Source organism: Pelodiscus sinensis, chromosome 9, assembly GCF_049634645.1.
Source record: "Pelodiscus sinensis isolate JC-2024 chromosome 9, ASM4963464v1, whole genome shotgun sequence".
Taxonomy (NCBI): Eukaryota; Metazoa; Chordata; order Testudines; family Trionychidae; genus Pelodiscus; species Pelodiscus sinensis.
Window position 1 is genome coordinate 57,926,471 of NC_134719.1, and position 27,971 is coordinate 57,954,441.

The following is a 27,971-nucleotide window of genomic DNA, read 5'->3' on the forward strand; positions in this document are numbered from 1 at the left end:
CGGGGACCCCGCTTTGCCAGGTGATTCGCTGCGTGCGGGGCCCCAAGCGAAAGTAAAAGCGCCAGGAGAGCGAGCCCGGTCCCCGGCGGGCAGAGCGGAGCGGCGCCCCGGGCCAGAGCAGCCTCCTCCCGGCCGCAGGTAACGCGCCCCGCTCCCTTCCCCTTGGCAGCCCGAGCCGTCCGGCCGCCGCTCGCTGTGCGCCCCCGCGGCGCTGTGCCCGGAGCCTGCCCGCGGTGGGGACAACCCGGCAGCCCGCCCCCTAGAAGGGCCGCTGAGTGAGTCAGCATAGTCCTCGTCGGCCCACCCTGGCTCCTTTGGCCGTGCGCACTAGGCTCCCCCACCATGTACGCGAGCCCTTCCTTCCCCTGCTTCTGAAAAGGAGCCTGGCCGCTCGCTTCCTCCAGCAAGGGTGTCGCTTTTGTCCTTGACCCGGAGAGGAGCCTTGTGTTTCTCAGACACAGCGACTCTGTCTTCCTTCCCTTCCCCTGGTCAATGACTCCACTCCTTCGGGTTTATCAGAAGACAGCCAAACATATGGGAAGTTTCCATTCACTTTGTTCCTGTCATTAGGACTTGGCAGCGTCTCTGCCAGTCCCCCAAAAAGAATGATTTCCGGTCCAGCACACAAATAAGAGCCCAGAAGGATCACGTCCTTGGTTTACAAAAACAACAATTTTAATGCCTGTCACCCTTAGCTGAATATTCGTTTTCTGTAATAGCAATAACCTTTCTTTTAAAGGGGAAAAGTGCTTATTAAGTTTTGCACCTTGCTTTCCTTTTCAAGGCAGATCAGCATCAAAACACTGAGGGAAATGAACATATGCTTTGATCCTGGAGAGTTGATTCATTAGAGACCTTTTATATTTTATATATATATATATATACTCCCAATTTTCCCTCTTCACATTAGATAATGCTTTGAGCTCTTACATTTCATCATACTTCGTGTGCATTTTAACTATTGACCCCATTTTGCAACTGGGAAAAAAAGAGTCTTGAATATACTCATTGACTTTCTCATAATGACCTGTCTGTGGTATGTGTGCCTCCAGACCCTAAATTACCTCCTTACTGATCCCAAAAGGGTTAAGAAAGTCTAATGGAGAAATGTGTGTTCCTCACTGGACAGAAAAGGAGCAGCGTAACATGGGACTTTTTTTTTTATCTAATACTGCTTTCTGATTATTCTCTTTACTGGGCTAAGAGCATAGCCACCTGTCCAAAACTAATAGATGTGTATGCTTATACTCTCCAGCAAAGGACAGGAAGCATCTGATATTTGGTGCAGATAGTGAAGGCCATGTGTATTTTACAGCAAATCTAACCTAAATTCCATCCATGGTTTCTGTGGCATTATAATGCTAACTTCTGTAGTGATCAGAAAATTCTGCAGTAGCATCTGGCACAGTTAAAGATTACAGAAAAGCACAGTGGCTGGATCTTTCTACTACTCACTTTCTACTGACCTCACTGTAGGTCAATAATAAAATTTAAAATTTCATTCCATTCCCGAGTCAACATCCGTTAAGATAAGTTCATACATCTCCACTGCGTGCAGGCTCACAATGATAACACCTCTGCGTCAGCTTCTATTCAGGTCAGATTTGCAAGGTTATCTTCATAGTCATGATGACTAAAAACTTCTTTTTGAAAATTAAAAGCTTGGAATCTCCTGCACTCTTCTGTGCAGAATAGGGATGTAAGCGACAAGTTGACTATCTGATAAGCAAAAGCTTATCAGCTAGTTGACACACTAGTCAACTAGTTGCTCCTCCCCCTTGCTACCTCCATCAGAAAGAGGAGGCAAGCCGGGAGAGAGGAAAGGGTGCTATAAGGAGCTGGCTTAAAAGCCAGTTCCCCCCAGCTCCAGCTCCAGCTCCAGCTCCATGGGAGGGGACAGGGATGCAGCCGTAGAGTTCCGAGTTTGAAATGCACAAGAGTCCCTGCTGGGACCTGTGTACATTTCAGAGGCGAAATGCCATGCTAGTCCTTATCGAAATCCCATCGACTATTCAATTAGTTAATCAAAATTTAACATCCCTAGTGCAGAGAGTAATGCTGTAGAAATTCAAAGAGCTTTGGAAGTGCAGAGTACATAGAAGTACCCACAACAGTATCTAAGGACAAAGAGTAAATCAGGTTACAATCATGTTTTTTTGGGGTGTCTTCTGCCAGATGACGAGTACACTCAAGAGTAAGTACCATGTATTCTCTTCGAGGTTCAAACCACTTTTCCCACTTCTACCCATTCATTATGATTGTCAGTCTGTGCTTATACGAAACTCAGAATCAAAATAGCAAAGGGCATTGCTTATGGATGCAGAGGACCTCTGGTATAATCCCCACTCCCACCCCGCATGCAGGACCACTTGTGGCTCTGAAAACCACCTGATGTAACCTTTCCTGTCCATCTCTTTCAGCTCCATAGACTATTGCCTATTAAGCACAATTGTAAAATCTTAAGGACCAATAAATAGGGTTGTTTTCTCTCTCTGCTCATCAGGTGGAAATTTGGAATCTGTGATGCATGGAGCCCTAGGAGCAAACTAGTGCTGGTGCACTTCAACAGGAAAACTTCATTTGTCATCCCGACAACAAAGGCACTGACCAATCCTTCCATCTTAAAGGAGACCCCAAGAAGTACATTCTCTGTTGAAGGTTCTCCGTTTGAAAGGGACACAGAACAAGAGCACTTATCTCAACAGTCATGGAGGCCACGGGTAACAGCCAGGAGGAGGTAACTACCTCCAGAAATGAAACAGCAGCAGACAAAACCCCTCTGCTACACAGCGCTGTCCAGAACTGTTCAATAGAGAGAGTCCGGCAGCTGTTGGAGGAAGGTGCAAATGTCAATGCCCAAGTGGTAGGTGGTTGGACACCTCTGCACAGTGCGGTACAGGCAGACAAGGAGGAGATTGTTATGTTTCTGCTTGAGCATGGTGCTGATCCGCTTGCTAAGAAGAAAAACGGTGCCACTCCCTTTATTGTAGCAGGGATAGTGGGAAATAAGAATCTTTTGCAGCTCTTCCTTTCGAAGGGGTCAGAGATCAATGAGTGTGACGACAATGGTTTCACGGCCTTTATGGAGGCTGCTTGGTATGGGAACGAGGAGGCCTTAAAATTCTTGCACAGAGAGGGGGCAGATGTGAATCAGAAGAGGATGGTTAATGAGGAGAAAATGGTGCTGAATAAAGGAGGCGGAACAGCCCTGATGGATGCTGCCAGAGAGGGCCACTACTCAGCTGTAAAAATTCTTGTTGATGAGATGAAGGCTGACATGGACATCTGTGACAACAATGACAGGAACGCTTTAGTCCACGCCTTCCTCCGAAGGGATAGCAAGGAAAGGGAGTCAATTGCCTCGATTGCTCTCTTCCTGCTGGATCGTGGTGTTGATGTGAACAGAAGAGACGAACATGGGAAAACGACCCTCATCCTGGCAGTCGAGATACAGAGTCTGGATTTGGTGAAAGCTTTACTGGAGAAGAATGAAGTTGACATCAATGATGCTGACAGAGAAGGCAACACTGCACTGATGATAGCAGTGGAGAAAAACTATTATGAAATAGCAAAGCTACTCTGTGAGAAGGGAGCAAGAACTGACCATGGGGACCTTATTCGGCTTGCCAGTCGGAAGTACAATAAGAAAATGGCAGATCTTCTTCGCCAATATGGTGCCAAGGCCTGTCCAAGTCAACCTCAAGATTGGGAACCCACCAGCAAACGCTGGGGAGGACAGCTGAAGGAGTTCTACAACAGGTATCATCCTGTGATTGGAAAACTTAAGATCCTCACACATAACGATTTCAGGATTCACAGAACCTCCCAAGGGGGTATCTACCTGGGATTTTATGATGGGAAAGAGGTGGCTGTGAAGATATTCAAGATTGGCACAGAAATTGCTAACCAAGAAAAAACGTGCCTTGAAGAATGTCGGACCCACAACCATTTTGTAAATCTCTTTGGGGTCGAGGAAAAGAAACCCTGCCTGTATCTGTGCCTCTCTCTCTGTGAAAAGAACCTTGAAGAACACCTGAGTGCACCAGATAATGAAGTGGATTGCAAGGATGTCCTTAAGACAGTCTTTGAGGCAGTTCAAAAACTACACGAGCTTGGATTTGGCCACCAGGATCTACATCCACGCAACATTTTGATAGGTTAGCTTGTGTGTTCTTATCATTCTTACTATATTCTCCTATTGAGAAAGTGAAACATTATAAACTCCTGGGCTGTGTCTAGACTGCATCCCTTTTCCATAAAAGGCATGCAAATTAGACACTTTGCAATTGCAGATGACGCGGGGATTTAAATCCCCCCTGCTTCATTTGCATAAACATGGCTGCAAACCCTTATTTTAATAAGGAATAAGGGATCTTTCGGAAAAGGCTTTATTTTCTGAAAGATCCCCGTCTAGACTGGCGCTTTTTTCCGGCAAAGCTCTGAGCCGGAAAAAAGCAGCAGCCATGTTTATGCAAATGAAGCGGGGGGGATTTAAATCCCCGCTTCATTTGCAATTGTGATGTGTCTACTTTGCATCCCTTTTACGGAAAAGGGATGCAGTCTAGACACAGCCCTGGGGAAATTCTACACCTCTGTGTGTGCACAGAATTCATGTGCACTGCAGATTACATTGCTTCCCCACCTGAAAACAAATTACTTTTGAAAGGAAAGCAGAGGGAAGCCCCAAGCGTGATGATGTTGTTTGGGTGACCAGAGCAGCTGGTGGAGAGGTAAATCATTGTGGGATTCTACCCTGCGTCAAACTTAGCTCTTCTTTCCCAGCAAGGAGCGGCTGGGTTTGGGTCAGATCTGCTCCCAGAAAGCTCTCATGGCTGCAGGAGGCTCCATATCTTACCCACTCTCGTTTCCTGCCCCCATCATTCCTCAGGTGCAGGGGACGGGGTCACACTGTAGAGGAAGTTTCTGTTGCATGCGCCCAACCCCCAATCATCTCTTTACCCCAACACACACCTGCTGAGCTTCAGTCCCCCCTGCGCCCCCTGCCCCCACTACACCAAAACCCTCTCCCTGCTTCTGGATCCCTGCACCCAGATCACCCTCTGCTGAGCTTCAACCCCACCACCACACTCAAACCCCCACCTTAGCAGGCTCCACCTCCCCTGCTTCTGGACCACCTTGAGGAGTCCCAGCCAGCTGCCCCAGAACCTCACCCCACTGAGCTCCAGACAGCTGCACCCAGGCCCTCACTCCACCAAACCCTGCTCCCCCAGCACCAAGATCTCTCCAGCAAGCCCCGACCACTTTCAGCTGGATCCCAACACAGAGTCCCTATTCCCCCTGCACCCAGAACTGTTCAGCGAGCCTGCCACCCCCAGATTACCCCAGTTAGAACCCCCTCCCCTTGCACTAAGGCCCTCCACGCTTAGATCCAGCCAGGCTGAGCGTGCCCGCCCCACACCTCGATCAGAGGCCCGAGCTGGTGTGTGTGTGAGACTCTTCCTCTCACTTGCCATCTTGATGTGCCTGGCACGGAGGGGCAGGCCCCTGCCCGTGTTTCCCCCTCAGATTTTCCATCCAGGAGCAGAGGGAGTTTTGTCTCGTGCGCCAGCGTTGAGGTCGTGTGTGCTTGTTCGGATGTGCCCCTGTGGCACCCACCCGTGGCTTTGCTCCCCGAGAGACTCTCCCAGCATGGAGACCCCAGCCCCTGCTTGCTGGGACCTTGCGCCCTGCTCCCAGGCAGCCTCCCACCCCTTTCGTGGACCTGTCCTCCCCAGAGAGCACTACTTCTGGGGCAGAGGGAAGCTGCTGCCAGCACCCAGGGAGTGGGGGGCTGAGGGTGGGGCAACGACTTGTGGGGATCCAGAAGGGGGGACCAGCAGGGGGTTGAAGGAGGTCGGGAGCTCTGAGAGCCAGAGGGCAGTGAGGGGGGAAGAGGGCTGTGGGAAGGGGGAACAGGGATGTAGGAGACCCTAGCCCCAGGAGCAGCCACACTGTGGCCCTGGCTCCAGTTCCAGCTGACGCCCGCCACACAGCCCACTCCGGGAGCAGCTGGGTAGCCACCACGCGGCCCTGCTCCAGCCCTGGGGAGTCAGGGACAGCAGAGAGCTGCCCGACTGAGCCTCCACTCGCCCATCAGCCGCAGCAGCTACCCTTGCACCGGGTCACTGCAGAGGTGGGTGAGACTTTCTCTGCGCGCCCATGCAAGCACGCAACCCACAGGGAACTTACGTGTCTCGGGTGAGTCTGGGGCAGGTGCAGCTGCACTCCTGAGTCCGTGAATTTTATTTCAGTCGAATTTTTATTTCATTGGTGCGAAATTTTTACTTGGTGGCCTCGAATCCCCTCCAGAGTAATTATAGAGCTGGGCATAGACAGGCTGGGGGTGCATTAGTGCTCATGGGGAGCTGCAGTATCACATTAGTTTTGCCCTCTTACTGAGAGGTCAGGTCGCCCCCGTGAATATCCTCCCAAAGAATTCTGGGGTCATGCGAAAAATTCAACTGGATACTAGAGAAAAGGAAAACAACATCCACCACTTAACTCCTCCTATTATTTTGTCAGATGCTGCTGGTAAAGTTCGCTTAGCAGATTTTGATAAGAGCAAAAGATTGAGTGACGGACAGGAGGAAATTATAATCAAAGACCTGAAGGTAACTTCCCATGAAAGCAACATTTTGTTTCAGACTATCCCTCGCACCCTTCATGTCCTTTGCTCTCTTCTTTCGATTCATTCATTTTCTTTGCTTTCTGGGGGCAAATCTGCTGATCTCCTGCATATTCAAAAAGAAACCTAGAACAGCCTGGTTTCAGGAAATCTCCACCGCACAAAAGACCACTATATAAGGAAGTAATAATGATTACGAATGAAGTTTTGGTTTCTGACCCCTGGAAGTCCTGATTTTGCTCTGTATTTTCAGGGCGGTGAGCTCTCTAATACAAACACTTCATTAAGTGAATGCTGCCGTAAACATACACACACGTGCAAGTCACACACACAGAGTGCTGCTTTTAGAAGATAATTTCTCTGTCTTTTTTTCTGTCTGCTGGGGAGTTGCATGTCCTGGAGTAAAACAGCCATTTGTTCTCATGCTCAGGGGCTCAGAAGGCTGGTCCTGTATGTTGTAACGATGGGAAAGGTCCCCCTTGAGGACGAGGATAGACCGGATTTGACTTTGAGTTGTCCGGAGGGAGTACAGGACTATGTGGAGACTGTAGACCTTATGGAAAGTCTGATTTCCCCCGATGAAGGGAGCCCGGTTGAAAACCTGCTGAGAGATTTGATCCAACATCCCTTTTTCTGGAGCAAGCAGATGTAAGTGCCATGTTTGAAAATGAAAAAACAGCAGACTGGCCTGCTGCCCCATTCTGTCAGGAATCAGTAGGGCAGGCAGTCCCCAACGTGCCTTTGATTCCATAGCAGGTACCGGTTCCTGAGAGACGTTGGGAACGAGGAGGATTTCAAACCAACCAAGAATCGTAACAACAACAGTGCGATTCTGAAAGCTTTGAATTGTGATCAGCCGCACCGTCTCCAGCAGTGGACTGATCAGGTAAGTTGTTTTGCCGGGGACGGATGTGAGAGTGGGGTGGAGGGAATTTCTAATAGGATGTACATGCCCCAGTTTAAACCTCAACTATGTGACTCCATCCATATCCAGATAACGAGGGGGCAAAATCTAATCAAATCTGGGAGATTTAAAAACTACCATCACTGTCTGCTGGAGTACACGGAGCTCCTAGAGATGATTTATTGAAATTGCCCTGACAACTCACTTCTTAAGTTGTGACAAGCCTTTGCCTGTGTTGGCCTACAGCTGTGAGGGTGTGTGATATGGACTGACAGAGGACAAAGGAGAGTACCCGTTAAAAAGCACATGAGCTTGCTAGGTGCTGACCACAATGAGCGCAGTGCAGAACAAACTTAGGCCTGGTCTACACTTACAGTTTTGTATCTGGGTAAATAACTGTTGGCTAGGACTGGTATGTTTAGCTGAAGTATTTGTACAGGTATGAGCCCAAGTGTGGGCATAGTTACCTCAGTATAAAGGTGCCTTGTACAGACACAGCTTGGTTTGCTTCCAAAACCGGAAAAGGCTGTACTGATGCAAGGCCCTTTTCTATCGAAATAACTGTCCACAGCAGGGAGTAGGTTCCTGCTTTAATTATACCGGCATAACTAAAGTGGCAGAACTTTTTCACATAGACAAGCCTTTAGGGAGCGTTCACTTATTTAACAAAACTTACTACATATTTTAGAAACGTTGTGCGTCTGTCTGTCTGTGAGTCCGTTTGTTCAAGAACTTCTCCTGAAAGGTAAGAGCTAGCAACACCAAACTTGGCAGGCAGCTTCCTCTTATCATAAATTAATGCAAGGTCAGGGTTTGGTTGTGCCAGGACAATGGATGTGCCTGAAATCCGATTGTTTTCCATAATATGGAAGACAGGGGTCTGATAGCAGGGACAGTTAAGCTCCAAAATGACCAAGAGTGGGCGGGAGGGGAACAAGCGTGGATGAGAGATATAGTACAGAGTGACCACAGAGGGGTGGCCACACCTGTAACAGAGTGGCCGGCTGGAGGCAGGCCTCTGTATGTGGTGGCCACTGGCCATGGAGAAGTGACCCCTCTCCTCCCAAAGTCAGAGTCCAAACTATTCCTTCACCCCAGCCCCAGCACTGGATACCTGAGGGAGCCCAGCTGGCTAGAGGCACTGCAGCCCCTCCAGGGAGCAGCTGCCAGGCGGGTTTCACTGCCCTTACTGCCGCAGCCCCATGAGACACTGGCCAGGCAGCAACTATCAAGTTGTGCAGCCCCCACTGCTGCGGCTGCCCTGGACACCAGCTGGTCAGCTTCAGGGCTGCCCCGAGTCTCCCTACCCGCCCGCCCCAACTCCTTGCCCTGATTCCTACATCCTCACCCTGTGCCCTAAACCCCTCCACATTAGCAGGGCTCGACAAGTCAGTGTATCTACTCGCCCGTGGTGAGTAGATTTCAGCCAGTCACCCCGTTCACCAGCGGCGCGCGCATGCGTATTGCAGGTCTGGTGCATGCACGGTGCGCGGCTGGCGAGTGGATTTCACCGCGGTTTATCATCCACTCCACATTCGGGGCGTTCAATATCGCTCAATTGAATAGTCGAGGAACCTCATGAGTTCTTATTGGTTACTCGCCTATTCTGTAGTCCCCGGGGGTGGGGCTGGCAGCCAGTTCAGTTTGGCCCCACTCCCGAGGAGCCCCCTGCCCCTCTGCGCTGCTGCCTCTGTATCAGAGGAGACTGGGTGAGACTAGACTCCAGGGTTTTTCCGGAAAAAGTGGGCTTTTTTCGAAAAAACTGTACCTGCGTCTAGACTGCCGCCGCCTTCTGTCGACAGTAAATCGAAAGACCACGGCAGTTTTGTCGACGGCGGTAAACACGAGGAAGAACGCCTTTTTCGACAGAGATCTGTTGAAAAAAGGTGTGTGTGGACACAGGGAGCCTGTTCTTTCGAAAGAAAAAAAAAAAAAGGCCTCTGGGAAGAAGCCCTGGTGGACAGTCCATACATGGACAGTCCATGCTGAGCACCTCTATGGTTCCTGTCCACAGCCTCTTAAAGGCACAGGCACTCAGACAGGCATTGCCCCCAGCTTCAAGGCCTCCTCGGGACAGTGAGGAGAACCCACCCAGGGGCACCAAAAGGCAGGCACCAGCCTGGTCAGGGCTGGAAATTAAAAACCTCCTGGAGCTCTGGTCCCAGGAAGAATCCCTGCAGGCCTTGCAGTCGCGCCGCAGGAACATGGACATATATGGGCACATGGCCCGGGGACTGGCCAAGAAAGGGCATCACCCCCGCACCATGGACCAAGTGAGGGCCAAGGTGAAAGAACTGGGCCAAGGCCCGAGACCAGAGCTTCGGCTCCGGGGCAGCCCCACAGAGCTGCCCATGCTATAGAGTTGGAGCAGATACTGGGCGGTGGGGAAGCCCAGACTCCATTGCGTGTGGTGGAATCTGTGTTACCCCACCATACTGTGGACCAACCTCTGAGGGACGACTACCAGGAAGGAGGGAAAGGAGAGCTGCACCCGGAGGAGGAGGAAGAGACACCCTCTCCCAGGAGCTGGTCCTCCAGACTCCAGAGGCCTCCCTGGTGTCCGTGGACGTCGGGGTGGGAACATCAGGTGAGTGCTTTGAGGGCTCACCACACATGGGTGGGTTGGCAGTGTGGGGGGCCAGTTAGTCCCATTGCCACTGTGGGGCCTCTGTGATGCTTTCAGGCTGCTGCCCAACTCACACATGGTGTCATGTGTAACACCCCTGAGTCTCCTGTCCAAAGGAGAGCCCCTGCCAGCCACGGCATGCCCTCGGGGGTGCACTCATACGTTGATTGTCTCCTCCTCTTTTCCTCCACAGCCAGACCCTCTACCCGAGAGGGGAGCACCACACCTGCTCCACCACCATCCCGGACACGTGGCACCCGCAGGCACTGGCGTGTCTACACCGACGTGCTGAAAGAGCACGTAGTGGCCCTGCAGGACCTCAACAGGACTCTTCAGCAGAGGATGGAGGCGGAGGCCGAGTGGCGCAACAGGCTGCTGGATGAGCTGGTCCAACAGCGCACTGACATCTGTGCCACTGTATGGGAGGTCCTAGCCTTGCCTGCCCCTGTCACCGCTCCTCCTGCATGCTAGGACCCTTCTCCCCCAGCCCCCCCCTGCTCCCCCTGCCTCCCCTACTCCCAAGCCCTCACAGGCCCAACAGCTGCCACCTCCTCCTGCCCAGGCCAGGACTGGCTTTCACTCCACCCGAGCCCAAGGCTGTGGCGGTGCCAGGACACAAGAAGGTGGCAGGACCGTGCGATCAGGTAAGCAGTGGCCTACTTGAGCCGTCCCCCCCTCCAGGTTTTCAGTCCCCCTCCCCCCTCCAGGTTTTCAGTCCCCTACCACCTCAGTTAAAGGACATTTCAGTTATGTAACAAAATCTTTATTTTTGAGTGAAAGATTTACCTTGTATATAAACATGGGAACAGTAAAAAGAGAACTTTTTTTTTTAACAGTTAGGGCTACTATTTTCCTTACTGATAGTGTTTCTAATAAAAAACAGTGTCTGCTTATAAAGAAAACTGGATGTGTTTGTATTCTTTGTGGGAAGAGGGTGAGGGTAGTGGAGGGACAGGTAGGGGTGGGCCAGGCCAAACCCCCCATGGGGGAGGCCCTGGGGAGAGTCAGTGGGCTACTTTTGTGAATCTCTTCCTCAAGGCCTCTCGGATTCGGACAAGGCCTGGTGAGCGTGGCGGATGGCAGCCATCCGGGGTTGCTCAAATTGCCTCCCCTTGCCATCAGCACCTGTCCCCCACCCCGGCAGGAAGGCCTCCCCTTTCCTCTCCACCAGGTTATGGAGGGTGCAACATTCAGCCACCACCTCTGGGATGTGGCGTTCGCCCATCTCTAGGCATGTTAGGAGGCAACGGAACCTCCCTTTCAGACGTCCGAAGGCGCATTCCACCTGGAGGCGAGCCTGGCTAATATGCATATTAAAAAGCTCCTTGCTCGCATCCGTGATGTAGGGCTTCATGAATCACGGCATCATGGGGTAGGCCACATCGGCCACGATGCACACCGGCATCTGCACATTGCCGAGCACGAGGCCCCGCTGGGGGAAAAGTGTTTCTGTCTGCAGCCTGCGGTACAGATAGGAGTTGCGGAATATGCGGGCATCATGTTCCCGCCCCGAGCACTCGACACAAATGTCCATAAAATGTCCCCGGTGATCGACCAGGGCCTGCAGCATTATCGAATAGTAGCCCTTCCTGTTTATAAATTGGGCTGCTCGATAGGGCAGTGCGCGGATTGGGATGTGTGTCCCAACGAGGGCTCCTCCGCAGTTCGGGAATCCAAGGACGGCAAACCCAGCAATGGTGTTGTCCAGGTCTCCGAGATGGATGATCCTCTTCAGCAGGTCTGCATTGATGGCCCTCACCACCTGCAGCAAGAGACACGAAAAAGGGTGCAAGTGTAGACATACCCTCAGAGGAAAGGCCACATATCCACCATACAGGGCATCGATGGCAAACCATTTTCTGATAGCTAGAATTCTCACGGAGAAGTTAATCCTTACTCCAAGACAACATCGACTCAACCCCATGTCTTAAAGGGTCTGGGATCACAGTGCTCTGCTGTATGTGTTAGTGTCAGTATGCAGGGAAAGGGGGAAATTAGGACTGCTTCCACTACATATTCCCTCTTCTCGGGTTCCTCCTGACATGGCCTGCCCCAGTGTCCTGTGCACTAGAATAGGGACCCTTCCTAGCATTTGGAGAAAGCAGGGGTTTCGGCCCGTTCACACATGCTTCCATTGCCTTTGCAGATGGGACAACACCAGAGATGCAGCCCTTAGTCATAAAAACACAAGTGAAGGTTTCTGGAGTTTCCTACTGCACATGTATATAAAATAGATATACCATTATATTGTTTGCCAGTAGCAAATGCTCTCCTATGGACTGAGAAGGCTTTCCTTTTAAATTATCCTCTGCATTTTTCACAGCTTTCTTAAAATTTCCTTTTTGAGTTTGGCTGAAACATCACATATTGGGTCTCAAGCCATTAATATTTCTGTTTTGTAGAATAGGAGAAAAATCAGGGTAGCCATATTTGGATCCTGTGCTGTGAAAGAGTCAATTTTCCATTTTAAAAACCTCTTTTATTTTGCCCTTTGCGTGCAGATAATGAAAAGCAGATAAAAACAGAAATTGTGTGTGTTGGTAAGCATACGTTTTATTGTAAGTGCCGTAAGACCATCTTCATCTGTGAAAAATGTATCTGTGCATGATATGTCTGCAGAGGGAGGCTGCTGGAGCCAGGGGAAAGGTGTGATTTTGTGAATGGAATGGGGTAATCCAGCATGTTTATTTTAGATTGACGAGTTGGTTCTGGACAGCATGCTCAACCCTAACAACAACAATAAGAAGAACCAGAACAAGAACAAGAACAAGACGAAGAAACGGTATGAAAACAGTGTCACGGACCTACTGAGGTTCATCAGGAACATGGGCGAACACTTTGCTGAGAAGGATGACACGTAAGTGCCAGAGATGTGCAGTCCCTAAGGGTATGTCTACACTACAAACTTAATTTGAACTAGCGGAGCGCTTAGTTCGAACTAGGTAAACCTTATTCTACGAGGACTAAGCCTAGTTCAAACTTACTAGTTCAAATTAAGGGGTGTGTAGCCCCTTAATTCGAACTAGTGGGAGGCTAGCCCTCCCCAGCTTTCCCTGGTGGCCACTCTGGCCAACACCAGGGAAACTCTATTGCCCCCCTCCCGGCTACGCTGCCCGTGCCAGGTGCAAGCCTGCCAGCACCCAGCTAGCAAACCCTGCACCTGGCACGGCTCGAGCCACCCACCCGATGCCCCCCAGCCCTCCCCCTCTTCCCGGGACCAGGCTGGCGGGTCCCGGGAGCTTGCCCGGGACCGCAAGAGGCGGGCACCCGCCTGGTCTAGTGCGGACATCGTGGACCTCGTCCACGACCTCCGCACTAGGCACAGGAAAGTGGCTGTCTAGGGCAGGAGAGCTGCCAGCCTGGCCACCCAGGAGCAGGTGTGCATGAAAATCAAGGTGGTCCACTGATACCCCCGACCCTGAGCCCTGAGCTTACAATGCCGTACTGCGTCAGACCAAAGGTCCATCTAGCCCAGTAGCCTATCTGCCAACCCTAGGGACCCTGGAGGAGATGGACCGAAGACAGTGACCAAGCCATTTGTCTCGTGCCATCCCTCTCCAGCCTTCCACAAACTTTGGGCAGGGACACCACTCCTACCCCCTGGCTAATACCACTCCATGGACCCAACCTCCGTGACTTGATCTCACTTCTCTTTAAACTCTGTTCTAGTTCTAGCCTTCACAGCCTCCTGCAGCAAGGAGTTCCACAGGTTGACTCTTTGCTTTGTGAAGAACAACTTTCTGTTACTAGTTTGAAGCCTGCTACCCATTCCTTTCCTTTGGTGTCCTCTAGTCCTTCTTTATGGGAACTAATGAAGAACTTTTCTGTATGCACCCTCTCCACCCCACTCATGCTTTTATAGACCTCTATCCTATCCCCCCTCAGTCTCCTCTTTTCTAAACTGAAAAGTCCCAGTCTCTTTAGCCTGTCTTCATATGGGACCTGTTCCAAACCTCTGATCATTGTAGTTGCCCTCCCCTCTCCCACCCTCTCTCTTCCCCTCTCCCACCTCCTTTTCCCAGTCTCCCCCAGTTTTGTTCAATAAAGAGAGATTCTATTTTTGACCACGCGTTTTCTTTATTTTGTACATCAGGAAGAGGGGCTAGAGAAGGGTAAGTGGAAGGAGGTGAGGGAGGAATGGGGTACGAGCCCCCGATGGGGAGGACTGGGCTGGCTCTGCGGGCTTCTGGGGGTGGAAGCTCTCCTGCAGCCCCCTAATTGCCCCCTCTCCCCAGATGGCAGCCTGCGGCAAGTGCAGCCGGGCTGATGGCCGAGTGCTGTGATGTGCCCAGTGTGGGCACTCAGGGCAATCCAAGCCAGGACTGCTTTGCAAGCAGGGCACCCCTGAGAACTGTCTGTCCGGGGTGAGGGGTCGGGACCCTTTAAGCACAGCCCTCGGCTAGCCTGAGGCAGCAGCTCCACGCTCTAAGTCCTCATCTGATGCCCTGCCGGTACTGCTTCCGGCCATCCTTAACCCCGGTTCAGGGTCCACTTAATGTGGACATGCTAGTTTGAATTAGCAAAACGCTAATTCGAACTAGTTTTTTAGTCTGGATCCGTTAGTTCGAATTAGCTTAGTTCGAATTAACTAATTCGAACTAAGTTAGTTCGAATTAGCGCTGTAGTGTAGACGTACCCTAAGAGTCTTTGTCTATCTGTAAAGGCTGCGAGTCCCAGTTGGTTTAAGAGCAGTAACCCCTCCTTCAGAAAGGCACGCTCCCATTCTAGGAGGATAAAAATATTCAGGCTGTGAGGAAAAGACAGCTTCCTAGCATCTCGGCACGTTATCAACTACAGCGTGTCCAGGCGATGAAGTGCAGTGTAGCTGCACAGAATAATGTTCTGTGGATGCAGTGTATCGTGTTGTGAAAGTCACAGTACTAAGTGCCAGGCTGGATAGACCCTGGATCACCCCGTGCACACCACCCAAAGGCAGTTTGCACAATCAGGATATTTCTGGGAACTCGTTTTTGCTTCCAAATCATCACTGTGGCCACCCATTGATCAGCCGCTGTTGTTACGTGGTGTCGTTTGCCAGGCATCTCTAGAGGGATTGTGTAACAGTCCTTGTGTTACACACCCTCACAGTGTAGGAACAGGAAAAACACATGCTATAGAAAAGCTTTGTGTGGCAGATGATGGTTCAGCTAACGCAATGGTGTGATGCTGGCCTGCTGGTGCTTCTTCTACTACAGTATATTTTAATATTATTATTATCTAACATTTAAAAATTCATCTACCTAAGTATTTCTCAAGCACTTCCCTTTCTAGTACTTAGGTGCCTTATCTATAAATAGGAAGCATTGGTCCTGCTGCTGAGGGATCATAATTCTCTCTCCTACTTGGGTCTGTCTTTACTGCCGGGTTAACGATTAACCCCTCCTCCCATCTGCAGACCACATTCTGTTGCCCTAGTTCAGTGCTGCTTTCAGCCTATCCTCATCTGCCCCCTTTGCAGTGTGGAGTCAGGCTCTAGGGCTGTGTCTACACTGGCATGAATTTCCGGAACTGCTTAAAACGGAATACTATTCTGTTTTCAGTTTTTCCGGAAAAGGAGCGTCTACATTGGCAGGCTGCTTTTCCGGAAAAGCGTCTGTGGCCAATGTAGACGCGCTTTTCCGGAAAAGAGCCCCGATCGCCATTTTCGCGATCGGGGCTTTTTTCTGGAAAAGACGACTGGGCTGTCTGCACTGGCCCTTTTCCGGAACAGTGTTCCGGAATAAGGACTTATGCCCGAGCGGGAGCAGAATAGTTTTTCCGGAATAGCAGCTGATTTTGTACAGTAGAGCATTGTTGCTTTTCCGGAAAGTCAAGGGCCAGTATAGACAGCTCGCAGCTTATTCTGGAAAAGCGGCTGATTTTCCGGAATAAGTGGCCCAGTGTAGACACAGCCTAAGACTGCAGTGCTGATAGTCCCGCAAGCCTTCCCATGGGGGACTAGAGGGACAGACAAGTTCTCCCACTGGGGGGCTACGTCTACACTGCGGGTTTTTTGTGGAAGAGGACGTGAAGATGGAGTGCTCATCTGCATATCTCGTGCTCTCATTTGCATATCTTCTTCCAATCCTTTTTGCAGAAGAGGTTTTTGCGATAAAAAGCCCCGTAAACCTCATTTTTTTGAGGAATAAGGGATCTTGTGCAAAAGGGTTTTTTTTCCTGACAACTGGCCCCGTCTACACACGGCTTTTTATCACAAAAACATCTTCCGCGAAAAGAATCGGAAGAAGATATGCAAATGAGAGCATGCAATATGGAAATGAGTACTCCATTTGCATTTCCTCTTCCGCAAAAAACCGGCAGTGTAGACATAGCCAGGAAGAAGCACAGAGCAGCTCTTCTTAGTGCAGCACAAAGAGCCAGAGGATATGATCCCAGACGGTCTAGTGACATCCAGAGGGAAGTGAAGCACCAGTGAGAACACAGGAATTCAGTGCTTTGCCATGCTGCTGCATTGCTCACGTCCTGTCTAGGCTAGTGCAGGTTCCAGTCAGCTGAGTTGCCTGTGTAGGGAAGACATGTCCTGTTAAAGTGCTTTGATGATTGGACTGTGTGACGATTTTGAAAATTATGAGATAAATGGTCCCTCATCCATGATGTGATTGGTACCATGGAATGGAGGAATGGAAGGATAATGGGAGAGACTGGAAAAAGCAGAAAGGGTCAGATCAGAGAGATAATGTCTAGCAATTATTTCTGGGAAATTCTCTCTTGTTTTCATAAAGCTGCTGAAGTGACTTTTGCTCTATGGGAAAAGAAATGGGGAAACCTGACCGTTTATTCTGACTCTTTGGACACTTTTTAGCAAGGTCAGCTTCCCAAAAAATCGAATTGTTCTTCTGTTTCAGGGTCAAGGAAATAATCAAGGAGCCCTCGGAGTATTTCCTGAGCCGGTTTCCAGAACTGACAGTTTATGTCTACAAGGCCTTACGCAGCATAAATGATTACAGACATTTTCCAAGTCCTCAGAGTCTTTCTCAGCTGTAGCATGTTTTATCACTTCAGGTTGTATGGCTGAATCTCACTGGCTTGCTTTCTTTTCAGCACCATTTTGTTCAGCTGCCAAAAGGTGTCATACATAGTGGGGCAGAGGATATCAGAATTTCACTCAGCACTAAAGTACTCAGCAGTAAAGACGCTGTGTTCGGGGGAGGTAGTGGAGGACAAATTCATTGAGAAAAGGAAGAACCGAGTGCTAGAAGGAAAGTGTAATCTGTTGGAATGAGCAGAGAGTTGAGAATTAGGCAGTCCTAGTTCTAATCATGGCTCTGTCACTGACTCACTATGTGGCATTGGGAAAGTCACCTTCCCTGCCCATTTCTCTTTCTGTAAAATGGGCGTTTGTGAGGGACTACACACCACTATTTATACAGTATTGTACAAAGCAGGCCTTGTGAGGTATCCTTTGAAAACTCCTAACTTGCTGTCAGTAATATCCTGGTAAAAGGTACGTAGCACTGTTGTATGTAAAGTTATAAACATAAGTTGAAATTGTGACTGAACTGCATTTTCCAGATAAGTCTAGGGAGTGGTTAAACCAGTCTCTCAAAGGCAAAGGCCAAGCTGATGTCCCAACCAAATGTCAACAAAGTTGAGGGGCCTTATTGACTGCATAGAGGTCCACTGAATACTTGAGAGAGAGTGTGTGTGTGTCTGTCCATCTGTCTGTGAGTCCATTTGTTTAAGATCTCTTCCTAAATGGTAAGAGTTAGGATCACCAAATTTGGTAGGCAGCTTCCTCTTATCATAACTTAAAGCAAGGTCAGTGTTTAGTTGAGCCAGGACACAAGGATGTGCCTGGAATGTGATTGTTTCTCATAAAACATAAAGAGAGGGGTCTTCTAGGAGGTATAGTTGTACTGTATAATGATCACAAGGGAGCAGAAATGGGAACTGGGACACTTACTATGCTACTGGGGCAGCAGGGGGCTGCAATAGAGAAAGGGACAGATATCTACTATATATTTGAGAGAGTTTGTGTGTATGTCCATATACCTGTCTTTCCCTCCCCCGGTGCATGTCCCCCAGCTGGAGGACAGACATATACACAGACAGACCTGGTCCAAAGCTACTGCGGTAAGAGAGGGCTGGGGTTGTCTTCTCTCCCCGGGGCAGGCTGCATATTGAACCCATCATCCTCTGCCCCCCCCTTCCAGAATAGTGGCTTAAATAAAGAAAAACAGATATTATTTTAGTTGAGGATCCGAACAACACCAGATAAATACTCTAGTCAATTATAAGTGAGAATAAGCATAGGAAAAAGAATCAGAAATAGTTACAATAAAGTCAAAACGCGTTCTAATGATAAACTTAAACTGTAAAAAATGCTTTTCAAAGAGGGACTAAAATGGCAAAAAGGAGGGGCAAACACCCCAAGCGACCCCCACCCCTCTCTCTCTCTCTCTCTGCCTGCCCACCTCATTCTCTGCACCCGAGGAGACAAAGGAAACAGCCGTTGGGCTCTGAAAGAGGGGTGCTGTCCTGGAGGTTGATGAGTAATGCTCCTGGACGCATGTGGTGAGTGGCTTGGATCTAAATAGAATTTGTTAATTTTAGCATTAGAAAGTGTTTGGTCTGTGCCTTGTAGCCATTTCTGACTGCATTGCCTTACTCCTCCTGCACCTCACCTCACTGCTACAAAACAGATATGTGTCAGGAAGGTGTGGCTCCATTTTGCATGATCAATGCCTGTGACTACCCAAGTACACCTTTGCCCTCTTACTTGGGGAGTCCTGTACACTGCTTTGCTGCTGTAGCCTGCAGTCTGGACTGCGCACAAACAGCCTCCAGCATGTGAGTTATTCCCAGGTATGTCTACAGCCACACCTTTGTTCTTATCAGCCTGGGGTGCAGTACAAGGACACCCCGGCTTACTCCTTGTCTTAGCTCCCCTCCCCCCATCCAGAAATATATATTGTATACCATACTTCCCAGCCCTCTCCTGGACAATACAAGTATGTTGAGTCCATTATTTCTTTAAGATAACAATATGCTAGTTTGTTCTTTCAGATAGCTCATCTGAGATTTCAGTGTAGACACAGTGGGTAATACAAATCAGTAAAAGAAGTGTATTAACTACAGAGAGGTCGCTCTTAAGTGAATGCAGTTCATGAGAGATAAAAGTCAGAGATGATTACTAGAAAAATAAAGCTCAAGTGCAATTAGTGCCTAACTTAACAAGCTGTATTATATTCAAAGCAAGATTTTTTTTCTCACCATGCTCTCTCGGTAGTTTTACTGACCAAACTTCTTAGGGCCTCCCAGTTTCATGGCTACTTCCTCTGTCCATTCTGGTGGAGTTAATTGACGGACGGGGCAGGGGGAACAGGTCCCTTGGAGCATTTAATCCTCCTTTTTATTGTGTGAGTCCCCCTGGAGGAAAACATTTCCAGTTGGGATTCAGTTGACAGAGTGTCTTTATGCAAGGAGATTCCTGGCTGGTTTTCCCACCAGTTTGAACTCCTTCTGTCTCCCTCCTTGTTTGGTGATTCTCTTTACCGCTTATATTAAGGATGTTAAGGGCTAGTCGACTAGTCCATTCCCCTCCCCCCCCCCCCGCCCCTTGCTGCGTCTATCAGATAGAGGCAGCAAAGGGAGGGAAGAAAGGGTACTTTAATGCAGCAGCACCACACATCTGAGCTGGGGATCAGCTATGTGGTGCTGCCACTTTGAAAGCCAAAGGCGGCCTTTCAAAGGGGCAGCTGCCACACAGCTGATCCGTGGCTCAGCTGCGTGGCACTGCCCCTTTAAAATGCTGAAGCGCCATGGAGTCCGGGGTCAGCTGGGGACTCCCCAGCTGATGCCAGGTTCTGGGGAAATGCTGCACGGAACCCAGGGTCAGCTGGGAAGTCCATAGCTGACCCTGGGCTCCATGGCACTGCCCCTTTGAAATGCCAAGGCTGCGTTGCAAAGGGGCAGCAGCTGCACAGCTGAGCCGGGGTTCAGCTGTGTGACCCCTGCCCCTTTTAATGCTGCTTTGGCATTTCAAAGGGGCAGCCCAGGCTCAGCTGTGCGGTGCTGTCCCCATTGGGGACTCTTGTACATTTCAAAGCAGGCACGCTCCCGTGCAGCCTGGAGTCAGCAGGACTTCCCGCTGGCCCTGGGCTGCATGCAGAAGTCTGCATTCTTCCTTTCAAATGTATAAGAGCCCCTGCTGGGAATGCAGAAGTGCCTATCGACTAGTCGAGTAGTCGATGGAATTTCCATCAACTACTCGACTAGCCAATTAACTGCAATTTCACATCCTTAGCTTACATGCAAATTAAGCAGAGCACACCTACCTCTGCTTGAGACAGACCTGTTTGCCAACCACAGTGTAGACCATGTGTTAATTACGTCGCATAGGCAAATGGTACAACTTCACATACAGCGTTGCTGCACGTATTTTATTGTGATAGTGTTGACCAGCAAATTCTGGGCCTTCAAATGATACCTTACAAGGCCTGCCTTGGACAAAGATTATTACAGTAGTGTGTAGGGTGTAGACAGAGGGGCACATTATATGCCTGTCATTCTGTATCTGTGCTGTGTGTTAGCCGTCAGGGTTGGCCTCCCTTTCACATGAGGGTGAGCAGTCCTTTTGTTCCCATGGGCTCTTCCCGCTTATCTCAGTTATCAAATAGGCTGGCATTACATTTGCTCCATACTTGTTGAGTAAAAGCCTTAAAGACAACTTGCTCTTAAGGGAGTCCTAGCATCTACACTAGCCGTGGCTCTTGAATTTTTCTTCCCCTTAAGAGCAGCTTTCCACCTCTCCTTTGAGATCTGTCTTTATAGTGGGGGTTAAAAACTAACCCCACTGGAAAAGCAAAAGCAGTCCTTAGAGACTAACACATTTATTAGGTCATGAGCTGGCCTGGGTGAAACCCTCTTCATCAGATGAGTTGCAGTGGAAATTTCAGTATCCGGGGTATATATCACAGCAAAAGAAGTTAGCTGTCAATTGTAGGACCAGTTTTAAAGAAGCTAATTAAGTTAGGGGGTGTATCTCATTCAAAGCATTTGATGTGGAGACGTGAATATCAAAAGTGGGGAAGTTGCCTTTGTAGTGCATAACCAACAAAATCTTAAGATCTTCATTTATGCCTAAGTTGATAGTATTGAACTTGTAAACAAACTTCAGTTCAGCTGTCTCCCTTTGTAATTGGGTGATAAAATTCTTTTATAGAAGGATGGCTACTTTTAAATCCATTATTGAATGTCCAGGGAAGTTAAAATGTTCCCCTACAGGTTTATGTGTGTTCCCATTCCTGAAGTTGGACACAGCTATCCCTCTGTAACTAAACTGGGCCTTTCTCTTTTAAATGTGGCAGACCAAAATGCAGGCACCCAAGTAACACCTGGATGAGTGACAAGCCCAGCTATACGTTTGTACACTTGTTTTATAAGCAGCTGTTTTGCTAGAAGTTGTAGAGACATTTACAAAATGATTTTAATGTTGTTAATCTCATACATTTTTATGCTACATCATTATGAGAGTCTCGAACTATTTCTATGTAGAATGGAAACCAAGTAGTAGGTCTTGCAATATGTTACGATTGTAAGGAATCCTTTGAGTAGGCTCATTGAAACCAAAGGCAGTGCTGGAATGAGGAAGTATAGAATCATAGAACAGGAAGGACCTTCGAGAGGTAGAATTTATGTAAGCGAGGTTTTGCATGGGCCAGCCCCAGATTCAGCACAGCACTGGTGCAGAAGCTTTGATGCATGAGAGCTGGCAGGGGTGACTCTATTTTCCTGTATGTATTCTCAATGTGCATGTGCACGCTTATGAAATCTAATCGGTGCAGCTAAATGCCTGCAGGGTTCTTTGCTTTTTCATATGTACCTGCTTTCTCCCCTCTCTGGTATACATGGTTATTGGATCTGTTTGACTTTTACACTGAGATTTTTGTCACCGGTATTCCCAGATACAGTTCTACATCTGGAATACAGTTGGTTGGACAATCCATTTGTATTGCAGCTGAAGATGAATAGAGCACACTATATCTCTGCAGAGCAGGAGAGCTAGTGACCAGTGGGTGGGGTACAAGGTCCTGTAAATGCCCTTAGACTCAGTTCTGCAGCCCTCCTGTGCAGGTAAGATTTGCAGGGAGGATGAACCTCAGCACCTTATCAGAAGGGACCCTGTGACAGACCCGGCGGGGTCCGCACTAGAGGAGGGAGCGGGACTCCCCCTCCCTCGGGAGAAACCGCGCGCCGCAAGCGGCGCGCCGACCGGCATCACAGCCCCGGAGTTGGGGCAGCAGCAAGCCCAACCCGGGGCACCCCGCCGGGAGCGGGGGAAGGCGCAGACCGCGCGGAAGCAGCCAGCCCGCCCGCCCCGGCTTGCGGCTCTGAACGGGGCACGGGCCCACGCTGGGGCAAGGGCGGGGGCGGCGGCGGCGCACGGGCGTGGCGGAACGCCCAGACGTCACTCCCCGGCACCCATAAAGGTGGCGGCCGGGCAGACGGACAGGGGGGCAGGAGCGAGGAGGCGGCGACCCTGGCTTCCAGGGGCACCAAGGGCTCGGCCCCCCGGGCGACCAGGAAGGACGGAGTCGGCAGCTGGCGGCTCGCACTGGGACGCACCCGGAGACTTCGACGTGGTGAGTGCACCCCGATCAGCCCCACCGCCGGGGCGGACAAGCAGGGAGTGGAAGGAGCCCGAGGCAGGGCCCTTTTGGCGCCCGTGGGCGGAGGAGTTGAGGGCTGCCGCCCCATCCGCCGTGGAGGGCGATGTTTAGACGCCAACTCCACTTAGGGCCTCGGGCTGGGACCCGGTGGTGAGGGAGGGCCCGGGTCCCCCACTCCCTCACCCTCCCTGCAACCCTCAAGAACTGGAAGCTGGGTGAACGGCACCAGCCGCAGAACCTTCTAAGGGCCAGGACCCCAACTCCTTTTTCCCCGGACACGCCACGACCAAACCCCCCCTCTCCGGCCGGAGGAGGGGCCTGAACTCGGGGTTCGCCGAGCCCTCTCGGCCACCTCTGGTCGGGAGGTGATCGCACCCCCCCCGCAATAGACCCTGCCAACAAACCCTGGGGTTAGGGACAAGGAGAGTAACGAAGGCGGTGGGTCCGCGGAGCCCCGCCCTGGCTCTGTTCGAAGCCAAGAAGAGGGGGCGCGAGACGCTCGCACCCGTAAACCCGCCACAGACCCTTTGAACACCTCTGGGCAGGAGTCAAGGTTTGGGAAGGGAGAGGAAGACTCTGATGTGACATGCCCTCCTCCCATGAGTAGAAAGTCTAAAGCAGGGGTGAGCAATAATTTTGGATGGGGGAGCACTCTTCTGTGGTATTAATGGAGGAGGTGTGGGGTTTGGGATGGAAATGAGGTGCAGAAGGGAGCTCGGGGTAAGGGATTGGGATGCAGGAGTGGGTGTGAGATCTGGGAGGGAGTTTGGGTGAAGGGAGGGGTTGTGACCTGGGGCAGGGAATTGGAGGACAGAAGGGGTGCAGGGTGCAGGGGGAGTTTGGGTGTAGGAGAGGGTTCTGACCTGGATGAGGGGGTCAGGGTCTGGGAGGGAGTCATGACTTGGGGCAGGGGTGAAGGAGGCGATACAGAGGGTTTGCCCAGCTACTTGGGCTAGCGTGTGTCTTTGTGCCAGCTGTGTATTGGGTTGTTGTAGATCTAGATCTTGTTGTTATAGTAACTGAGTCAGGTCTCTAGGGATCAGCCTTGCCAGTTTGGGCTCATTCTAGTTAGTTTTGTGTTATGAAATAAATGGGCACTTACAACTGCTCAAACTCTCTGATTCCAGTGATTTCTTTCTAAACAGTGGAACTCCAAACAATATAACACCAATGCCCCTTGGGAGTGGGGGTCCTTGCACGCTGCCTGCACCCCAATCACAGCCCTGGAAGCTCCCATTGGCTGGAGACCTCCCTCCCCCAGAGGCACATGGCGCGAAGATGCACATGGCCCCTGCAGCTGGCCGCTTTGAGCAGCGTGCAATGGCGTGGCAAGCAGGGTGCCTGCCTGAGGGTCTCGCTGAGCCGTGGGATGGTAGCAGGCTAGGTCTGAAGGGTTGGTTGGATGGATCTGGCCCCCAGGCCGTAGTTTGCCCACCCCCAGTCTAAAATGTTCCTGTACTCAGGCTGCATCAGTCAGACACACCTGCAGAACCGCTTCACCAAGAGACGTGGGCCTTGAAGCGAGAGAGTGGCCACAGAACAGGGAGACTTCTAGGGACTGCGAGTGAGCTCCCATAACAAGAGGGAGCTCAGCCTGAGGCAGCTACTAAACCTCTTTTCCCCTCTGTCCTTGTTTGGGGCAGGTTGGCCTGATGCTTCGATCTGAGCAAAGGCCCTGGGAGCTGCTTCCAGACAGAAACCTGCAGTGGGACCCGGGAAGCACTGCCGGGGGCTGGGGAGAAAGAAACTGTGAAATGACCCAGGAGTGCTGGGCTGCCCCAATCGATATGCACCGCACGCCGCCGCATGGGGCATCAATGTGGGCCCCCAAATGTCATGGTGCCCAAGCAGCTGTGTATGGGCTAGGGCGGGGCCCTGGCTGGTCTCCTCCACTGGCTCAGCCCTGGGGCTCCAGCAGCCCCAGCCCTCCAACTACCCCATCCCCTGAGGGCTGCGCTCAGCCCCTGCTCACCAGGCCACGGTGAGTGGCACAAGCACAGGCCGGAGGACTCTGGAGGCACAAGGGGCAGCTGCACAGCCAGTGGCTGGGGAGAAGTGGTGGTTTCACCTTCAAAGTGCCACATCTCTCCTGCTGGTAGTGCCACCCCCTGATGCTCCTCCTGAGTCCCTAGCCTGTACTCGCACCGCTTGCTGCTGCCCGCGCCTTCGCCCTGAGGCTGCAGGTGAGCCTCCCTCCCTGCCCTCATGCTTGCCGAGACTCCTGGACCGGATGCCATTGCAACAAACACTAGTTCCCATCCCTTCACAGCTTCTGCCCTGCAGCCTCTCTCCAGGCCCCCTCCCCCGGGGGTGAGGGTGGGGGTGCGGGGCTGCATAGGGCACCCACATTGATAGGGACAGCCCTGAAGGAGTGAGCTGAACTTCTGAGAACAGTAAGGCTACGTCTACATTGGCATGATCTTGTGCAAATACTCTTAAACGCAAGAGTTCTTGTGTTAATGTAGTTGCGCAAGAGAGCGTCTACACTGGCATGTGCTTTTGCACAAGAGCATCCATGCTAGTGTAGACGCTCTCTTGCACAAGAAAGCTCCGATGGCTATTTTAACCATAGGGCTTTCTTGCACAAGAAATTCATGTTGCCTGTCTACACTGGCCTCTTGCGCAAGAAGAGTTACGCAAGAGGGCTTATTCCTGAGCTGGAGCATCATAGTTCTTGCGCAAGAAGCACTGATTTCACACGTTAGAACGTCAGTGTTCTTGTGCAAGAACTCCCCGCCAGTGTAGACAGGCAGCATGTTTTTGTGCAAAAGCGGCTGCTTTGGCGCAAGATCGCGCCAATGTAGACACAGCCTAAGATTGCTCAGGAGTTGGGGATCCTGTAGGGACCCCAGGGCAAGAGAGTCAAAAATACCAGTGAGGAGCCCACACACGGGGTCAGCCAGCTACAAGGGAGCTGAATCGCTTAGGTTATAGAGAGGCCTGGGGGATAGGGTATTTACCTGGAGACTCTCGGGTGGTGGGTTCAGGTCCCATTGCTGTGGGAACAGCCAGTAAAGGCTGCCTTAGAGCTGGAGTTGTCAACCATGTTAGGAAGGTTCCCTCTAATTTTCCCCACCCCTGCGTGGAATGAATTTTGTTATGTGCACCAAGATGGAAGTGACGTGCGACATGGAGGTGATGCACGACTCATCACCTTCACATTGGCGTGCACAACAAATTCATGTGGTGGCAGTGGGGCCAACAGGTTCAGGCCATGGCAGGTGGGAGTGGAGGGTGGGCTAGTTTAGGGCTGGGGGTGGAGGCCTTCTCCTGGCTATGGCAAGTGCCTGGCAGGTTCCTTGAGCACCTGCATGGCCCTAAATAGGCAGCTGCTATGCAGCTTACAGGAAACTTAGGTCCCACGCCTCTGCTAAAAACGTTGATAAGGTTCATGATGTCCACAGGCCATTACAGACTGCTCCCGGTTTATGCTGTTTGGAGGGGTTGGGGGAAGGCAAGAGAGACCTAAGGAGTGTGTGTGATGGGGCGCACGCTCCCCACACTGGACAGGAGAGAGTTAACCCTGCATTGTGGACTGAGGAAACCACACCCCTTCCGCCTTACTGGGCATGCTCCAGGCGCACCGGTATAAAAGAGAGCAGCGCAACTCAGTTGTGGCAGACTGCTGGAGAGAGGATGTGCTCTGCACAGATCTCTGCAGAAGCCCAGGGACAGAGACGCCACAGCCCAGGTAGACGGCTTGATGTTCCCAGAAGCCTCCCAGGCTTGGAAGCAGGAAAGAAGAGGGACCCTGGTGGTAATGTGGATGCCCAAGACACAGCTACGGGGATGACAGCAAGGAAAACCAAGGGAAGATGATCCTGAACTGGTGAGTGAGCTGATGTCATGAGTCAGCGTGTTTTGGACAGGACCTTTCCCTGCTGACTCAGTGGCTTGAACTACAGTTGCTAAGAGGGGTCCAGTGGAGAGGGAGGGCCTGGACCCCCTGCTGTAGGGTTTAACCTCCCTCCCCATTCCATGACTCTGGCCACTGGGCTGTACTGCCACGCAGCTAAAGGCAAACATGCAGACACGGATGTGACAGGGTGAAGTCACAGAAGACCCTGGGGGGGGGGGGCATCCCAGAGGGCTGACAAGGCCACTGCCACCCTCCTTTTTGCTCTCTGGGCTTCTCACCACCCTGTCCTGCTAGGCCAGCTCCCTGGTCTCCCCCAACCAAAGCAGAGAGCTGAGAATCATGCCTCCACCTCCCCCTGGAAAAAATGCAGATACAGAATCTCTTCAGGTCCAAGGAAAAAGAAATTTTGGGCCCAGCTTCCTGGGATACCACTCCCCAAATGGGATCAACTCCCCCAGGGTACGTCTAAACTACATGGCTCCGTTGACGGAGCCATGTAGATTTGCTGTTTTGGCAAAGGCAAATGAAGCCGCGATTTAAATGATCGCGGCTTCATTTAAATTATATGGCTGCCATGCTGAGCCGACAAACAGCTGATCAGCTGTTTGTCGGCTCAGCGCGGCAGCCATATAAATTTAAATGAAGTCGCGATCATTTAAATCGCAGCTTCATTTGCCTTTGCCTATGTGTCTAATCTACATGCCTCTGACGACAGAGGCACGTCGTCTAGACACAGCCCCAATGAATTAGTTAGGTAAGCCCCCTTTAGCAATGAAAGGAGGAATGCACACAGATTGCTCTCCCAGGCAATAATTATTTACACTGGGTTTGGTAGAAAATAAAAGTGATTTTTATTAAGTACAAGAAGTAGGATTTAAGTGGTAATTGGTGAGAACAGGCAGAGCAAAGTAGATTACAGACTCAAAATAACAGAAAATCCTTAGGTACTTCTACACAAAAACTTCAGTAGAAACTTATTACAAATTTCCTACAAACTCACCCTAAAACTCTTTCTTTCCCAATCAAACCTTCCAAACCAGAGAAGTCTCCTTTTCCCTGGGGTCTCTGGTTCCCTCCCTGGGGTGTGCCACACCCGCCAGCCAAAAGACCCACATTCCTACTTATTTTTTAAGATTCCCTTTTTGCTTGTGACGTCACCAGACCGGTGGGGGTGGAATGGGATTTCCCCAGACCAACCACTACTAAGACTAAAAGGATAAAAGCGATTGTTGAACAGTTAGTCATCAAGGCATTGAGGGTAACACCGCTGATGGTATTCATTCACACATTTAAAAGCCACAAAGAACTTCACACTCCTTGGCTACGTCTAGACTGGCATGATTTTC

General features: G+C 50.7%; 1 protein-coding gene and 1 long non-coding RNA gene across 5 annotated transcripts in view; one reads left to right on the forward strand and one right to left on the reverse strand.

The window, feature by feature from the left end:
* Window positions 1–584, reverse strand: part of LOC112546395 (uncharacterized) — a 50,018-nt gene extending 49,434 nt beyond the window's left edge. For both annotated transcript variants that reach the window (XR_012906035.1, XR_012906036.1), the window contains exon 1: window positions 305–584. This is a non-coding gene — a long non-coding RNA (uncharacterized LOC112546395). The remainder of the gene's footprint in view (window positions 1–304) is intronic.
* RNASEL (ribonuclease L) lies at window positions 1–25,038 on the forward strand. Of its 3 annotated transcripts, none has more exons than XR_012906033.1 (7): window positions 1–138; window positions 2,504–4,157; window positions 6,523–6,611; window positions 7,056–7,273; window positions 7,379–7,511; window positions 8,218–10,116; window positions 10,349–12,833. XR_012906033.1 is itself a non-coding variant. In XM_075936790.1 (7 exons), exons 2-7 carry the CDS (start codon window positions 2,708–2,710, stop codon window positions 17,137–17,139), a joined length of 2,193 nt encoding a protein of 730 aa, XP_075792905.1. In that variant the 5' UTR covers window positions 1–138; window positions 2,504–2,707; the 3' UTR covers window positions 17,140–25,038. The 3 variants fall into 3 exon arrangements, 2 of the variants coding, with proteins under 2 accessions (XP_075792905.1, XP_075792906.1); XM_075936790.1 differs by lacking the exons at window positions 8,218–10,116; window positions 10,349–12,833 and adding exons at window positions 12,849–13,012; window positions 17,001–25,038; XM_075936791.1 differs by having other exon boundaries at window positions 8,218–12,833.
* Window positions 25,039–27,971: the final 2,933 nt, after the last annotated feature.